The sequence below is a fragment of the Cetorhinus maximus genome, chromosome 25 (genome assembly GCF_964194155.1).
Source record: "Cetorhinus maximus chromosome 25, sCetMax3.hap1.1, whole genome shotgun sequence".
Classification (NCBI taxonomy): Eukaryota; Metazoa; Chordata; class Chondrichthyes; order Lamniformes; family Cetorhinidae; genus Cetorhinus; species Cetorhinus maximus.
The window spans coordinates 19,082,427-19,101,555 of NC_135903.1; the positions used below are offsets into that span (position 1 = coordinate 19,082,427).

The following is a 19,129-nucleotide window of genomic DNA, read 5'->3' on the forward strand; positions in this document are numbered from 1 at the left end:
GCTGCTATGAAGCATTTTACGTTGACTGCCTCTGGGTCCACATCATTTTGCAGCTACTTCAGATGCAAAGTTTTTTTTTAAATCACATTCCAAATTTACATTGAAGTAGAATTTCCACAGCATTCTCCCAATCTCCCGCCATACGTTTTCAGACCATGATCGGGAAGACCGGAGAAATGGGGGAACCATTTTCCCAGAGTTCCTGCGGATTTTATAGTGAGAGGTTAGGGGAGTCTCTGGGGAATCTGTACTTCAGTGTGTTTTCATTCCAGCAATATACTTCAACACCACAGATGATTCTGATGGACAATTGTAATGCTTATACTATCTACTTATTGGTCCATTTGTTTGTACGGCTGTTTTGAAAAGGGCTTCACAAATCATAAATTTTTCTCTTGGGGGAGAATTTTCTGGTTGGCGTGCGATGGACGGGCCCGACACGCCGACGCGTAAAATGATGCGCGATGATGTTGGGCGTGCGTCCCGAAGTCATCGCACGCCATCGCAATAGTTCGTTCAGCGGGCACATGCCAGAGTCGGCTGCACGCCCGCCAAAATGTAAACGGCCTAATAAGGCCATTAAGAAATCAATTGAGCCGCTTGAGAACGCTGCCTGTTCAACCTTAAGGTTTTCATGCAGGCGAAAAGTCCAAGCGGCCTTTGCGTTTTTCAGGAAACCTCATCCACGGTCAGAATGAGGTTTTCTGAAGCTTTTATTAAATAAATTAATTAATTTTCATAAATATAAAAACATGTCCCCGCTCTAGTGACACAATCAGATGAGGGGACATGTTTAAATAAATTTTTAAATCAATCCTTTAATTATTTTCATATCCATTCAATCTCCCTGAGGCACGGAGCTGCTTCAGGGAGATTGCTGCACTCTTTCGCGCACGTGCATGAGACAGACCTGGCCCCGGCTCTCCCCCCTCCCCCCGCCCGCACAGGTAGCGCCGGGTACTACCGGCCGCGTGTTACACTGGGCAGGCCTTAATTGGCCCGCCTACGTAAAATGGCGGCATGGAACCGATCGTGGGCGGCGATCGGCTCTGCGCCTGCCCCCGCCCACTCCTGCCAAGCCTGCCCGCCATAGGAAAAATCCTGGCCTTGATTCTGAAGAATAGTGTTATATTGGAGGAGGACTCTTACTCTGCCTAATGCAATAAATGGGGAAATCTAAATCTCCGTTCAGGATGATGGTGGATGGAACTTCATCATGTCATCACCCCTTCAAATGGCTGCCTGCAGTTCCTTCAATCGATGTTTGGATAGCAGGAAACAGAGCAACAAATGGTGATATACGGACATGTCCTGTACCTCCATCAAGTAGCACTGCTGAAATCATTAGCTCAGTACAAACTTCACCTGCCTGTACATCTGACCCCGATAATGGAAAAATCAGGGGCATGTGGGCAAAATAAGAGACATTTTAGTACGCAATGTGGAGCAGCATGAGTATTCAAATAATCAAGTAGCTATTCTCATTCTCATGTTATTATTTATATGTTGATGAGTTTAATACATTATTGAAAATTCAAATACTGCTCAGGGGAGTTTCGGCCTACTTGTGTTTAATTTATTTTTTCATGACTCCTAACCAGAGGGACTAACAATTTGTTTCACAGTATATACTTCAAACTATGTACCATCAAAAACCAAAAAAAAAACAAATCCCCCTGACAGAAGCCAAACTTTAAACATCAAACTTGTTTCATCCCCCCAAGTCCTCAACCCCAAAAGGAACAAGAGGGTTTAAGCATGAAAGAAATAGCAGTCCCAAATTCAGGACAGTTATTTCTAAAATCGAGGCATAATGTTCAAATCAGGAGGATTGGGACTGTGCTTCATGACGAGCGCAACGCGTTACTGTCAAACACTTTGCACGGCCTTTAAAAATTATTTGCAAGCCCAGGTACCCAATCATTGAGAGCTGTCCTTTTACGGAAGCCTTGTAAGTATTAATAAAAACATAATGAGTCAAGTTCAGATGGTTAACCTTTCTCCACCTTAAACTTTGCTTTGTGGACTGTAATTAGCCAACCTTCTGGCTGACATTCTAAATGCTTAGGATGAGTAATACATTTATATGACTATTGAATATAAGCAGATCATTAAATCAGAGCAGGAGGTCCAACACTTTAATATTGAGTTATAAAAATTTGATTACTGCCAGCTATTACAAAGTTCATAGGAATAATTAAATCAGCTAATATAAAACTGTCCCAGCTCACGTCTATAATAATTGCTGCCTTTGCTATTTCTTCCCTCCGTTTGTTTTATCTTGACCTACTTCTAATTCCTGTAAATATTATGGGGCTAGTTCCGCTAATCTCCATTTCCAGCAGGGAACAGTTCTCCCTGGGAGTGGGGATCAGGTTCATAGTAACCCATTTAACAGACAACATTTTCATCAAGTTGACTTCCTCACTGGGAGAAGGCAGAATAAGTAGCCTTTATATCTTCTTTTTTTGTGTTTAACCCTAAAACCTGCATTGCTTCTTTTAGTTTAAATAATTACTCTTAAATTAGAAATGTAATTATATTTTCCTGGCATCCTTCCCTTACAGGAAAAGGTTTTGATGTAAACAATGGGCTTGTTTTATGCAGCAGGGCATCTAATGGCATCTACCTTTAGTTAGACTTGCCCTTGCCCCCATTCAACTCAAAGAAAGTACCCATAAAGTTGCAGAAATGGTGAACTGATAGCGGCGCAGTGGGGGGCAGGGGGTACAACAGGATATCTCGGTCCTGAATGAACAGGGAAACCAACAGGATACCTTTTTAACCACTGAGATTTAAGGATTAGGAAATAGATAGCTGGAGAATGGAGAAGGAAGGTGAATTAAAGGGATGAATTCACTATCAAATCAGGCACAGCATCAGAAATAAAGAAAGGGGAATAAAGATTGTATTAAAAGACAGAGAAAGAGACAGAGAGGAACAGTAAAGAATAATTCAAATTTGACATTTTTAAAATCTCAAAAAATTCGAAACCTTAAGGAATGAGACTCTACGTTAGTGACAGTGCCGGAGAGGTTAATTAGCAGTGGTTAAAGAAAGAATGACTTGAAGGGTTCTCAAAATTCCCACATTTTTCATATCATCAACAAGGATATGACTTTTGGACTTTTATGGCAGAGGACCCAACTGCTGAGTTAAGCGTAGAACCCTGCTGCCCATGAAGGCCTGGAACTGGACATGCTCGGGCTTCTTGAGTGCAGTGTGGATTGTTGCCTGTAACCAGGCAACGAGAGGAGACAGAATACGCATTCTTCCCTTTAAAACAATCAACCCAGAGAAAGACTTCATCTTACACGAAATTAAAGCCCATCAAAATCTTGCATAAATAATCGCTACTAACTACTAAGGCAGGAAGGCAGCAATCAATGCAATTATGCGAACCCATCAATACTCCACATACACAATGGCTTTCAGTTCAAGACTAGTTACGGGGACAGGAAGACAACAATAAACATCATGCGAGCCCATTAAAAACAACGAGACAACAATCACCTGAGGAAGCCCACAAAAATCAGACAAAGAACTAACCTTGATTTGGATTGAGATAAGAAATTCGAAAAAAACAGTATAACTGGGCCACCTGTTACGAAAGGGAGAAGATCTGAGGGGTGAGCAGTTTTGGAGTGGTTGAAGCAGAGTTTAAGCAGGAGGGTGAGCAGTTTTGGAACAGTGTGAGCTGAGCCAAGTGGAGGAATGAGAGCTGGAGGTTTGCAGGCCCACAGGCAACATCACGGTGAGGGGCACGGGGTGGCAGGTTCAACCGAAGACAACAAGGCCGCAACTGCAGCCCTCCATGAAGATCGACCACCCACAACCGCGCCCTCCACCCAAATGAAGAACCTTCGCAGATTCCACAGACCAGGACCACATGGGGACGGCAGGCCCCAGAGGACACAAAGAGCGTACCCCAAAACTGCAACCGGCTTACCTGGCTGGATTTTGAACTGTCAAGGAACCCTGGGTTGGTGAGCATGATCCCTGACCTCTCCTAGTTCAATTTAGTTAGGTTTTGGGGATGGAACAAGGGTAAGGGGATTAGTAGCGTGATTTTCCCTCGTTATGCCGTGTATTCCCCATTCTTAACTAAGTGTACTTTGTAGGTGTGTATAATCTCAGTGTAATCCTAATGTTATAAGTTCATTTGTGACTTCAATAAACCCAGTTTTGTTTCTTGCACCAAAACTAGTTGACTGCTGCACTTTGTCACATCCCCCAAATAAGTCCAAGGTCTAGAACCCAAGGAGTGGGAGCGATTCGGACCACTCAGAAGTCAGAGGTGAAGCTGACACACCACCACCCCCTACAGATTTGCATTTATATAATGCTTTTTACAACCACAGGACGTCTTAACATACTTTATAGCCAGTTAAGTATTTTGGAAGTGTAGTCACTGTTGAGGGCAAAAGCAGCCAATTTGCACAAAGCAAACTCCCTCAAACAGCAAAGCGATCATGACCGGATAACCTTTTTTTCATTGTTTATTGAGGGACAAATATTGCACAGGACACCAGGATAAAGCACAGGATCCCCTGCTCTTTTTCAAGATTGCGCCATGGGATCTTTTATGTCCACCTGAGAGGACAGACAGGCTCTAGGTTTCACATCTCATCAAAAGTACAGCACCTCCAACAGTTCAGCACAGCCTCACCACTGCACTGGATTGTCAACTTTGATTTGTGTCTCAAGTTCTGGGTGGGGATGTGAATAACCTTCTGACTCAGAGGTGGGATTGGTACCAACTGAGCCACAGCTGACACACAATTGTTGTGTTAACAATATTGTTGTAAGGATACATACGCTTCTAAGTACTAGCCCTAAATATCTGTGGTAGGTGTAGTTCCATGACATTTGGTGCATGTCAACGGTGAGGCAAACTGCAAGATTTTACAAAAATAACAGTGGAGCAGGATAACTTGGATAGCATTTGGATATATGCATGTGATCATGCATGTGCTTCTCATTTGAAGTTGCTGCATCATTTGTCCATAAATAATAGCGCAGTTTTGGTTTCCCTACCTAAGAAAGGATATACTTGCCATAAAGGGAGTGCAGCGAAGGCTCACTAAGCGGATACGGGGGTTGGCAGGGCTGTCGTATGAGGAGAGATTGGTTCGACTGGGCCTGTATTCACTAGAGTTTAAAAGAATAAGAGGGGATCTGATTGAAATGTATAAAATTCTAACAGGGCTAGACAGGCTAGATGCAGGGAGGATGTTTCCCCTGTTTGGGGAGTCTAGAACCATGGGCCACAGTCTCAGGATATGGGGCAGGCCATTTAGGGCTGAGATGAGGAAACATTTCTTCACTCAGAGGGTGGTCAACCTGTGGAATTCTCTACCACAGAAGGCTGTGGAGGCTGGGTCACTGAGTATATTCAAGAAATAAATTGATAATTTTTTGGATATTAGGGGCATCAAGGGGTATGGAGAGAAAGCGGGAATATGGCGTTGAGATAGAGGATCGGCCATGATCACATTGAAAGGCAGAGCAGGCTCGAAGGGCCAAATGGCCTACTCTTGCTTGTAGTTTCTATGTTTCTATGGGCTGTATTCTCCGGTAGGTGAGTGGGGACGGGGCCCGCTCGCCGACGTGTAAAATGACACACGGTGACGCCAGGCGGGCTTCCCGACATCACCACGGGTCATTTAGATTTCCAATTTGGCGGGTGCGCAGCTGAGTCGGCTGTCAAAGCCGAACTGTCAAAGGCCTATTAAGGCCTGTTAAAAACTAATTAAAACAAGTAAATGAGCTACCTGTCCAACCTTAAGGTTGGCGGGCGGGCAAAGAGCCCAGGCATTTCTCATGAAACCTCATCAACGGGCGGGATGAGGTTTCGTGAAATGTTTTAAAATTCAATAAAAATTGTTCTAAAAATTCGTTGACATGTCCCAGCTCATGGTCCCTGCGCGAAAGAGCACAGACCCCCAACTTAGCGCTCAGCGCTTCCGGGTGAGCGTCACGCTGGGTGGGCCTTAATTGACCCACCCACATAAAAATGGTGGTGCGGCCCTGATTGGTTCGCGCCCACCCCCCGTCTGCCTTGGAAAATCCCCCCAATGGGAGGAAAATTTTTCCCTATGTTTCTAATAGCGAGTGTCATTGACCTCCCCATTATTGTGACAACAAATTTTGGCCCATTGTAAATTGTTCAGGGAATGCTAGGTGGACCTCTAGACAGGGAAGAGATTGAGGGAGTTTTTGGGAAGGTAAATAGGTGGAAGTTATGATCAATGAAAAAGGAATGGGTCTTTTGGGTCTAATAGCCAATGGGCTGAATTTTACATCCCCGCGGGCAGGCGCGCGCCTGACCCGATCAGGCATAAAATCGCGCAAGAAGATGTCAGGCGAGCATCCCGAAGTCATCCCGCGCTGGCGTGATATTTTGCTTGGCGGGCACATGCAAAAGTCGGATGCGCGGCCGCTGACAATTAAGAGGGAAATTAAGCCCATTAACAGCGCAATTGTCTCCGATTTTCTGTGGCCCGTCCACCCTTATGGTTGGCGGATGGGCAAATTGGTCAGGCGGCCTTTACATTTTTCATCAATATTCATCCAAGGGCGGGATGAGGTTTCCGTTATTAAATAAAATAAAAATAGAAATCTGTGGACAGCATTTTTATCATCTATATGATTAAGTGCCTGATTGTGATGCTTGGACATTGTTCCTTGATTTTCAAAACTTTATTTCCTGGTTTTCGAGTCTGCAGCTCCCTGAGGCAGTTCTCTGCCTGTGGAAATGTCATCACCCGCCCTCCTCCCACCCCCACCCCAGCAGCGCTGAGTTTTACAGCGCGCGCTTCATGCTGGCTGGCCGTTAATTGGCCAGCTAACGTGAAATCGCGGTCAGCGGTCCGTTTCCCAACCATTCCCGGGACCACCGATCGCACTCGCCCACCGAGCTGAAAATTCAGGTCTATTTCTCTTCCTACAATTTTTTAAGGTCAGGAAATCTCCACAGTTGAATATAAGCACTTACCTTGATCATGGGTTCATTTCCCAGTGGTGCATTTAATTGTCTGCGAATCAATGGTCTAGGATGGGGAATGTGTGGGAAGTGTCCATCGGTATGCATGAGACCTTGGCACTGCAGATATACTCTGTTTAATCAATATGGATAATAACATGATATAGCTTCAATGTAAGTTCTTGGTTTGATTGGTCCTGGTGTTTCAGGTTGTAATATTGGCGATGCCTTGTTAGCTGTGAGGAAGCGCTTGCGAAACTGTTTCACTGATTAATGACACTGGGGTAGAGCTAGGCATGTCTAATCTGGTTCCAAGTCGACGCTGCATGTCAGGGAGCACAAGGATTGGCTGGTGACCACCTCCGCAATTTTCAGCCTCTGTGGGAAGGCATTTGGCAGCCACCCAACACATCCTCTCAAGAGCCTTGGTGAATGAAAGTGGGGAACGGCAAGGTTGAGCCTGAGTACTATGACACCGCCAGTTGCAATGTGGCATTACCAGCTCACCCTTTCACCTTTTGTGTGCTTCATTTGCTCTTTTTTGGTATTGTGAGCTCTGCCACTGGATACCCAGCCTCTGATTTTCACGAGATATTGGCTACTTTGGATAACAAAGCACAGAAGGGCTGCAAGACTTTCTTGTATTTTTATCATGCTGGATGTATTTAACAGCACATGGTGCTGCTGCTGAAATTGGCACAGAGGTAGGGCAGAATCCATATCAACCAATAATTGAAATAGGCACATGGTTCAGACATAGTTGCATTCAAACTTAATAGGACAGCACTAGTGGTACCATGACATACAATAACATTGAGCCCCAAGAGTTTTATAACACAGTTACTGTTCAACTTGATCTTCAATATAACTTAATCATAATCCATTTCTCTTACAGCCATTCTCAATCATCATTGAAATAAAAAAATAATACATGCACTGCATGAGGAGGTATTTGATACTCTTTATTTCCAGAGGGCAGGCAGACAGGCAGGTGCTAGATCTGGAAATAGTTTTAATAACATTTATGTCATAAGATTTATTAAAATGAAAGGAAGTGTATTTTGCAGATTATATAGAATCATCTATTTCTTTCAAAAAAAAGAAAGCTCCAGTCTGTTATAGGAGATACATAAAGTTCATTCAGGTTATTGAATTGTGATGCCATGCTGCCTCTCATTGATCTTCAATTCTGTGCTGATGATGATCTTTTCCAATCTATCATTAATCCACTTCATTCATTCAGAGGTAAAACCTTCAGCTTTATTGGCTTCTTGTTTCGCAGCCAAGAGGGATAAAGCTGACAACTATGGGCCAGTTAATCTCACATCAGTGATGGGGAAACTTTTAGAGACAAAATGGCGGCAAAATCCGGCTCCATAGTTCCAGTCGCTTCAATGCTAACTAAGGGTGCTGTATTTTTTGGAAAAAAACAGACAGTCTGTGCCGCTCGTGTCTATGCCAACTTCTAGAATGGCCGTATCAACTACCATGTTGTTGAGGGCAATAGCATGCCCATTATGTGCATTTGCCGGAAAATGCGGAATAGGCAGATTGTGACCTCAGTCAGCATCTAACGCTAATTTGATGCCCAACCTGCCATTTTTGAACTCTCTGCTCTAGTTAAGGCCCTCTCTTAAACAGCTAAACATGTGTTTGACCCCAAACATAAAGGAAACCAATCACCCCCCACCTCCAGACACTGCTATTTAAAGACATCGCCATCTAACTTGCAGTTTATTTGCTTATTACTATCTATTGGACCTGGCTTGGTTGATGGAAATGTTCTGAAACTTTGGTAAAGTCCTACAGAGAGTAGTGCTGGATGTTGTTTGCGGAAAGACTTAGAACCATAGAAAAGTTACGATGCAGAAAAGGTACGATGCAGAAAGAAGCCATTCAGCCCATCGTGTCTGCACCGGCCAAAAAGAGAAAAAGGAAACTAGTCGGTCATCTTAATCCCACTTTCCAGCACCTGGTCCATAGCCTTGCAAGTTACAGTGCTTCAGATGCAGATCCAGGCCTTTTAAATGAGTTGAGCGTTTCAGCCTCAACCACCAACTTAGGCAGTGAATTCCAGATGCCCACCACCCTCTGGGTGAAAACATTTTTCCTCCTGTCCCCTCTAATCATTCCACCAATCTCCTTAAATCTATGCCCCCTGGTAATTGACCCCTTAGCTAGGGGAAACAAGTCTTTCCTGTTTACCCTATCTAGGCCCCTCATAATTTTGTACACCTCAATTAGGTCACCCCTTAGCTTCCTCTGTGCTAAGGAAAACAACCCCAGCCTATCCAATCTCTCCCCATAGTTGCAATTTTCAAGTCCTGGCAACATTCTTGCAAATCTCCTCTGCACTTTCTCCAGAGCAATTATGTCCTTCCTGTAATGAATAAGCCACTTACTCCCAGTCATGGGGGCTATAGTTGCAGTCCTCTTTGGACTGCAGTATCAGAGGGAGAAGGGGAAGAGGCAGGAAAGAAGCCAAGCTGCTCACAAAGAGAGGAGGAAGAGAGCTATCAGCAGGACGCCTTACCCACGAGGGTACTCTGGCCCTTCCACTGGGCAGTGTATTCAGCAGCTGCATTTCACCAAATAGGCGGTCACAGAACAGTGTCACCTCTAAGAACCAGAAATACGCCCCCCCCACCCCTTCCAGAGGAGGGTAAAGATGCTGCTGTCAGTGGCTGTCAAAGTGACCCTGGATAGAATTGTCCCAGGTTTGCAGTAAGTGCAGTAGCGGGGCAGGAAATAAAACGTTTTACCCACCGGCCGCAATGGCGACTTTTCAAGCTGCATCTCCTCCTCAGCCAGCTCCTTTCCCCATTGCAGTGCCTGGTTGTGAAGAATGCAGCAAGCGATGAAGATGTGTGACACCCTCTGTGGACTATATTGCAGGGCTCCACCAGACCGGTCCAGGCACCGGAACCTCATTTTCAACATCCCGATGGTTTGCTCCACCAAGGTGTGAATTGCAGCATGAGGCTCATTGTACCTTCTCTCTGCTGCAGTCTGAGACCCCCACACTGGTGTCATCAGTAACGTCCTCTGCAGGTAGCCCTGGTCCCCAAGGAGCCAGCCCTGCAGCTTCTGTGGACCCTGAAAGGTGTTAGGGATCTGAGACCTACTGAGAATGTAGGAGTCGTGGACACTCCCTGGGAACTGTGTGCAGCCCTGCAGGATGTGTAAGTGGTGCCGCACACCAGCTGAACATTCAGTGAGTGGAAGTCCTTGCGTTTGACATAGTTGACCGCTTGTTGCCATGGAGATCTGAGCGCCATGTGAGTGCAGTCAATGGCACCCTGCAGGAAACCTGAGATTTCGAAAATCCCAGCGCTCTTGCATTCTGGTTTTCCTGGTCCCAGGTAAAGTGCACAAAGTCGTGTGCCCTCGCAAAGATGACATCCGTGACCTCATAGACGCATTTGTGGAAGGAGGCTTGTGCTATCCTGCAGAGGTTGCTGCATGGAGCTCTGGCATAGAAACCCACTGGCATAGAAATTGAGTGCCACAGTCACTTTCATGGCCACTAGCAGTGAATGCCCTCCATGTCCCTGTGGCACCAAATCCTGCAGCATGTGGCAGATGTGACCGACCAGTTCCCTAGACATGCGCAGTCTTCAGCAACACTGGTTCTCGCTCATCTGCAGGAATGAAAGGCAGGCTCTACAGACTCTGGGTCTAGCTAGGCGCCGACCAGCGATGGTTCGCTGTGGCTCTTCAGCGGTGTGTGTAAAAGCCCCAGACGCCCCTTCTTCCTGAGGGTGCTGCTCCTCCCTCTGCCTAGCCAGGCGCCTCCGTTGCTCTCTTTTCCTTCGACTCCGCTCTCTGTAGGCCATGAGGCATACAACTAAATCACCAGGCTCCAAATGTACTACTCCTGCAGGATGAAGGAGAGATGTGTAGGTAAGCTTGGGTGTTCTACGAACCTCTCTTGGTTAAGTCTGAAGGCCCCTTAACGTATCCTGGAGAGTGCTGGCCACCACTTGAATGGCCAGAGATATGTGCGCTGCATAGCTACCTAAAACCCCACCCACCTCCACCCCACTCCTCCTGACTGATTGACAACAGCTTTGCCCATTGGACTGCATGCTGTGCTCTCAGCTCAGACACAGGCATTCTCCAACCCACACTGCAAGGCTGCACTGTTATCTTGAACCATGTGGGAGACTGTCCAAAGCTAAGTGATGACATTGCAAAGGGCTGTGAGCACCTCCAGCAGTGACTGCTCTATGGCCTGCTTTAGCAAGGAGATTGTACAATGTGCCCAGTTGTCCAATTGTTCTGCAGACCACTAAAATGCTCATTAGTTTGCAGTCTGTGCCTGAGGTGTGAAATGCCCTGGAGCGTTTGATGTCACTTTCTAGCCTCTGCGTTGCTTGAGTGGGCAGATAAGCTAGAAGCTAGAATCATATCAATGTGGCTGTGTCTGAACAGTCTCAGCTGCAGAGGAATGGTCACTTTATACAAGGTTCCCCTATATGCGTGGCCGCTTCCCTCGCCCCATGGAGGTGCTTGTGCAATACCATCGACCCGAGTACAGCCCTTGCTCCCCCCACTCAACAACTTGCCCCAACTGGAGTGCTGCCCTTGCCCCGGCACTGCACTGTTAGCCTGCCGGGAAAAAGCAACTTGCCTGTACCCTCGCCTGAATGCGCGGTGCCTCAACCTCGAGTTCCAACAGCTGACCCTGTGCAACATTACTGTGCACTCGCCTCCGAGTTCCCCTCAAAGTGCAGCTCACCAGCTGCACACCTTATAAATGCTGTTGTGAAACGCGTCGACGTGCAATCACGCTGACGTGCTCAGATGATCAATCGTGGAGGGATGATTTGGGCAAGGTGGGCTTATAATGATATGCAGATGTATTACAATGAAGTTCCCAGTGTCCAATAGCAGGAAATGCGGCCTGCCACTGACGGGTGGAGCGGACAATTGCAAACATGTTTCATGATGGCGTGAAACTGATTTTTGGCCTTCCCGCCATATTGTCTGCTCACGCCCACCATGAGGCCCGCCGCCAACGGATATTTCCACCCCCTTGGTTCTGAACTCTTTTCACCAGCAGCTCCTTCCAGCCTGGAACAGGTTACATAGTGAATGTCTCACCGGTCGCCATTCATTGCTACATCCAGGAGGCCCCATACCCCAGGAAAGGGCATTTCATTGTTTTCTCGCTAAATAAAGCGAAACACTTGGATCTGGCCGCTTTGCCAGAATAGCAAGCTTCCCATGGTGTAGGTACTTTTGGCTGCACACAGAGAGCTTTGCGTGTGCCGCATCTCAATGGAAAGATGTACTGCAAAGACAAAGGGTACCACTCACTCAATGTGCAGTTGGTGTGTAGCCACGCCCATCCCTTAGGTGATGAGACTGGGGAATGAATGATTTGAAACAAGGAAATGGCAGAGACTTTGAACAAGTATTTTGTCTCAGCCATCACCATGGAAGGCACAAAAAGCACCCCAAGAACAGTAGAAAATCAAGAGACAAAAGGGAGTGTGGAATTTAAAACAATCACAATAACTACAGTAAAGGTACTAGGAAAACTAATGGGACTAAAGACTGACAAGTCCTCTGGACCTGATGCGCTGCATCCTAGGGACTTAAAAGAAGTGGCAGCAGAGATAGTGGATGAATTGGTGGTAATCTTCCAAAATTCCCTGGATTCTGGAAAGGTCCCAGCTGGCAACTGGAAAACTGTAACACAGACATTCAAGGAAGGTGGGAGATGGAAAACAGGAAACTATAGGCCAGTTAGGCTAACACCTGTCATTTATGGGGATACAGTGACATAGCAGTAATGTCACTGCACTAGTAACCCAGAGGCTCAGGCTAATGCTCTGGAGACATGAGTTCAAATGCCACTATGGTAGTTTGTGGAATTCAATTAATAAACCTGGAATATAAAGCTAGTCTCAGTAATGGTGACTATGAAACTATTATTGATTGTTGTACAAACCCATCTGGTTCACTAATGTCCTTTAGGGAAGGAAATCTGCTGTCCTTACCCAGTCTAACCTACATGTGACTCCAGACCCACAGCAATATGGTTGACTCTTAACTGCCCTCTGCAATGGCCTAGCAAACCACTCAGTTCAAGAGCAATTAGGGATGGGTAACAAATGCTGGCCTTGCCAGCGATGTCTACATCCCATGAAAGAATAAAGAGAAAAAAAAAATTGAGAAAATGCTATAATCCATCATTAAGGAGGTAGTAGCAGGGCATTTAGAAAATCGTAATAAAACCATGTTAACTCTGCCTGGTTGTATGAAAGGGAAATAATGTTCGACAAATTTATTAGAGTTTGTTGAGGATGTAACCAGCATAAATGCAAAGGGGAGGACGAGGGTGAGGAAAGGGTGGGGGAGAAAGCAAGAGGTGTTAGGTTACACAATCTGCAGCGGACCACTCTTGTGAGATCATTAAGCTTGTGGCACAGGATCCAGGTTCTCGGTGCCAGACTGTTGGCATTGACTGCTCTAGCCACCTGCTCCCATTGCCTCCTCAACACTTGTCTAGAAGGCTTGCCGGTCCCCTGAGGAAAGGGAATCCTTCTCTCTCCTCCTGTCTGCCTCCTGTTCTAAGTAATCCCGCACAGCGTCTGAAAACCTGGTTGCACGCTCTCTGGCTGATGTGCAATTTCTCTTGATACCTCTCGATCTTCAGAATTTTCTTCACACAGTTTTCAGCCCCAGTTGCAACCAGAATGCACCTCACCTTTAGCTGCAGTCTGACTGTAAGTAGCACAGACTAGGTTGAAGTGGGTCTAGACTGCACAAACTTGAGCCTCCTGCTGAGGTGTGGAGCCACTCAGCAGTGCGTTCAGTGCTGGGCTGCAGGCACGATTACTACGGTTAGCAGGAAGCAGGAAGTTTGAGTGCTGCTTGCATCATTTTGAACGGGCACAGGGTAGTCCTCATTGTGATCCCCAAGTTTGGAAACTATCAAATCTAGCTGCCAATAATCTGAGAGAAAAATGAATTGGCGCTTGGAAAAATATAAGTTAATAAATAAAACTAAGCATGAATTTGTTGAAAGCAAATCACCTTTGACTAACTTCTTTGCTGAGTTAACAGAGAGGGTTGATGAGGTTGTGTTGTTGATGTTGTGCATCTCGACTTTCAGAGGAGATTTGGTAAAGTATCATGCAATAAACCTATTAGAAAATTGAAACTCATGGGATTAAAGGGGCTTTGAGAATACTAAAATGGAGACACAAAGCAGAGGACAGTGGTGAATTATTTTTCAGACTGAAAGGAGATATACAGTAGAATTCCCCGGCTAGGGGTCAGTATTCAGAACTCTGCTCTTTTTGATAAATAATAATGCTCTTGACTTGAGTCATAATTTCAAAATTTACAAAACTTGGAAATCTAGAAAAGAGGAGGATTTTAGAAGGACATGGCAGACTGGTGAAATGAGCAGACAGGCAGATAAAGTTTAATGCAGAGAAGTGTGAAGTGGTTCATTTTAGGAAGAAGAATGAGGAGAGGCAATATAAGCTAAATAGTACAAGTTTAAGCGTGCTGGACCAGACAGGCCTGGAGGTGTAGGTATACAAATCTGTGAAGGTGGCAAGACAAGTTGAGAAGGCCGCTTAAAAATCAAACAGGATCCTTGGCTTTATAAATTGAGGCATAGAATATGAATGCAAGGAAGTTATGCTAACGCATAACCAGAATGCACCTCACCTTCAATCTAGTCTGTGCTACTTACATCAGACTGCAACTAAAGGCAAGGTGCATTCCGGTTTGCGCTTTAGCATAACTTCCTTGCATTCATATTCTATGCCTCAATTTATAAAGCTTTGAAAAGCACTGGTTCGCCCCCATTCTGACTAGCATGTTATTAGAATGATGTCCAGATCTTGAAGAAGGTGCAGAGGAGATTGACTAGAATGGCACCAGGGACCTGGAACTTCAGATATGTGGAGAGTCCGGATAAACTGAAGGTTTAATAGTGGTGTTCAAAATCATGAAGAATTTTGATAGTGGGGAAAATGCACGGATAACTTATTAGGGTTTCATCTAACCCTCTCTGAATTAGGCATTGAGTGCAGCCTGGAAGTGATTGACTCCAGATCCACCTCCCTCACAGGACTTTGGTACAGGGCTGAGATTGGAAACTCAACTCCAGGCTGCAGCACATTGAAGGCCTGGTTTTGTTTTGAATGAGCCTAGGGCAGCATTTCACTGGCACTCAGGAATATTTTTCACCAAACTGGCTCTTGAATGCAGAACTGTTCCCCTGGCAGAGGGAACTCCTATTTTCTCCACTTACACATTCCTTTGCCTCAAATACAGTTGGTGATATCAAGTGCTTCTTTTTATCAAGTAACTTGCTATTTGCTCCTTGGTGAGTGGTTGTTCCACTTACTGGTTGTTCGACTATTTAAAAGTACAGTGTATAATCAGCGATTGGCTGAGCCCTTGATACATTTCAACCGAAATAAAGCCAAAAAGAAAAACCACAACCAACATTTAGATGTAGTGAAAACAGGAGGTTTCACCGAGAATCAAGAAAACCTTCGCAGCTTCACTCCAGTCTCCTGAAACCCACAAGTTATCTTCAGTTTATTGTAATTGAAACGTTTTGACCACTTGGGTACAACATCACTACAAAAGAAAAGAAACAGTTAATTTATCCAGTTATAATTGGGGCCGAGTTGCTATTTCCAGGGGATCCGGGTCAAGTGTTTGGCAAACATTTCTTTTTGTTTGAAGGCTTGCTTATTTATTTGTTCATGGGAAGTGAGTGTCGCTGGCTGGGTCAGCATTTATTATCCATTCCTAATTCCTCTTGAGAAGGTGGTGGTGAGCTGCCTTTCCGAATTGCTGCAGTCTGTGAGGTGTAGGTACACCACGGTGCGGTTGGGTGGCATCTTTCAGGATTTTATCTCAGTGATGATGATGGAACGGCGATATATTTCCAAATCAAAATGATGTGTGCCTTGGAGGGGAACTTGCAGGTGGTGGTGTTCCCCTGCGTCTGTTGGCCTTATCGTTCTAGGTGGTAAAGATTGCAGGTTTGGAAGATGCTGTCAAAGAAGCCTTGGCGAGTTGCTGCAGTGCATCTTGTAGATGGTACGCACTGCTGCCGCTGTGTGCTGATGGTGGAGGGGGGTGAATGTTTAAGATGAAGGATGGGGTGTCAAGTTTCTTTGGTGTGTTGTTGAAGCTATAGTCATCCAGGAATGGAGAGTATTCCGTCACACTCCTTGTGCCTTGTAAATGTTAGAAAGGTTTTGGTGAATTGCCACACAAATAATGATGCATTTTAGTATGAATTACATAATTGTTGCACTGGTTTTTCAAAATAAATTGTTTTATGTTGACCATGCACATAAAGCAGTAGGTAGGTACCTGTGCATCTTTTTAAAATAACATCTGGTGTTTGTTTCCACAGGTTGCTTTTGCACACGGAAGTACATCAAATGACACTGAAGATGTGCAATCCAGAGGATCTAAAAGCACACAAAAGCATGTCTTAATAAAAAGCAACAAAATGTCGCCCCTCAGCCAATGGATGATGCAGACTCTGCCAAGCACAGGGAATTCGACTTTACTGGGATTTCCATATTCCTCGCCAGCCTCTTTCTCCAAACAGGATCTTTGGGATTGGTTAGGAAATGTATCAGATCAACGTGAAGATGCCCAATCCAGAGTCAAGAGACGACCAATTGTTAAAACTGGGAAATTTAAGAAAATGTTTGGCTGGGGCGATTTTTACTCAAACATCAAAACCGTGAAATTAAACCTGCTCATCACTGGGAAAATCGTGGACCATGGAAATGGTACGTTTAGTGTGTACTTCCGCCACAATTCCACTGGCCAGGGAAATATATCAGTTAGCCTTGTGCCACCTACAAAAGCGGTCGAATTTGACCTGGCTCAGCAAACAATAATTGACGCCAAAGATTCAAAAATATTTAACTGCCGCGTCGAGTATGAAAAAATTGACAGAGCAAAAAAGACTGCACTATGTAATTACGATCCATCCAAAACTTGCTACCAGGAACAGACCCAAAGCCATGTGTCCTGGATCTGTTCCAAACCCTTTAAGGTCATATGTATCTACATTTCATTTTACAGCACAGACTATAGACTGGTGCAGAAGGTGTGTCCCGATTATAACTACCACAGTGACACTCCCTACTTTCCGTCTGGATGAAGGTGGTGGGAGGGGAAGTTTATTTCTTTTTTTAATAACATGCGGATTTGGAGTGATTAGCAGGTTGACTCACACACTGAAGGTGCTAACAGTTTAGTAATGGTTGTTAAAGTGTTCTGTGCCTGTTATTACAGCATTCCACAGTTCTATAATTGGAAGTAAAAAAATATTTAAGACGTCCAACACAGAACAAAAAAAACTCACAAAGGCTAACAGCATCAAATTTCATGTAACACTTCAACAGAAGGTGTCTGCTTCTGTAGCATCAGTAATAAACATTCGTGGCTAGAAGAGGCAGGTTCAGATTCATATTGGAAATAGCCTGTGGATTCATTTTCAGGTGACCAGAATAACAAATGAACGATCAATCATTATTGTAGTTATCATCTAAAATCTTATTTCATGTTTTTTAGTGTTGAAACCTTTGAGTAATTTTACAGGTTTAAAAATTACATTAGATCAATAGTAAAATGGATGAATAATTAAATAACTGCCTCCTCTATTAGCTGAGGACACTGACAAATTGTAGATATTATATAAAGTACCCATATGTCTCGACCACTTCAGCTCAACATGTCCTGTTTAATAATCTCTGCTTCTCCTAGTCCCTGGTGTGCCTGTTGCCTTCATAGCATCAGTTTTATAGGTCAGGCGGAATTAATATTACATTATTTATCATGGCATCTGGATAAAAGAGATTGAAAACTCATGGTGAAGGAAGGATGTAGAAGCGGGTGAGCTCATTACCTTAGTGTTCGTTTTGCCTTCTCTTTGTGGAATTGTAACATTCAGCCCCTGCTGTGTTATTTGCCCTACATGGATAGCATTGGTTCATGAGCATGTTTGCCACAAGTCACCTAAGTACTATACAGCCAGATGATGTCTCTGACCAAAAGTGACTACACTATACTTCTGTTGCATAATTAACTATAGACTTCTAGTTTATCTATGTGAATGTAGAAATTGGGGAAAGAGAGATGTAAATGTAACTTTGGTATCTCTTCAAGAAATTAATGAATGCATGTAGATGAGGAAATGGGATGTGGGTCTTTGGAACTGTCATCTGCTGTGCATGTAATAACAAGGAGGTCTTGGAAGAAAGGCCTGGTAGGGATGTGAGTAAAAATAACAGCACAAGTATTTTAACTATTATAAATAATGCCATTGTTTGCACTGAGAAATGCCCTCTTCCACACCGTGTATGTAAAATGGTACGCCTCTGTTGTGTGTCTATGTGCACTCCCACTATTCTCTCAGTAACTCAATAACAGGGTAAGCTGAGGAGACAAATCTTGAATGGACTTTATTTGTCAGTCAGAAGACAGAAACCATTTCGAGCAAATCTTTCAACAAATTTTTGTCTCTTATGAACACCCAACAGCCAAATGTGTGTAAATATATTGAATGTAAGCTGGTAGAATTAGTAATATATATTACATATAAGAATATTTCATAAGGCAACTTTTTATGAACAAACAATATTTATAAATTTGTGAAGGAAAATGAGTGAGTACAAGTTCTAAGAAGGTAGATACTGGTTGGGTAATTCTATTTCCTTAGGCCACTCATCCGTCATCTCACAACGATTAACTTCAGTGTGATTACCTCGTGAGCAGGACCACAACTTCCTTCACAAGTACAGTAACTGTTGTGGTTTCTGTTCTGTAACAGTAAAGCATGAATGAGTGTGACATTTATTGTCATAATTCACTGCTCATTCACTGAGTAAAAGCAAAACCAGTGTTTCCTTAACATAGGCTTATTCACAAAACTCAGAGAACACAGGCAACAGACTTCCTTTTCCTTTCCCCCACACAGGTGGAAACCAGTTCTTATATGTACTTAAGAATAATGCCCTGACCTTTCCCCAGTTTAAAACAGTTGTTCTCACTTACAACTAGAGCATGCACTTCTTTGTGACAGGAGTGCGATAGCAACATTTATCTCTGGTGGATTCCACCCTCACCTGCAGC

At 44.4% G+C, this 19,129-nt stretch overlaps 1 protein-coding gene across 1 annotated transcript in view; it reads left to right on the top strand.

The window, feature by feature from the left end:
- LOC144667735 (neurexophilin-1-like) overlaps nt 1–18,561 on the top strand; it is a 72,790-nt gene extending 54,229 nt beyond the window's left edge. Inside the window, exon 2 of the mRNA XM_078529188.1 lies at nt 16,392–18,561. Coding sequence (XP_078385314.1) covers nt 16,392–17,156 — 765 coding nt within the window. The 3' untranslated portion in view covers nt 17,157–18,561. The remainder of the gene's footprint in view (nt 1–16,391) is intronic.
- Nucleotides 18,562–19,129: the final 568 nt, after the last annotated feature.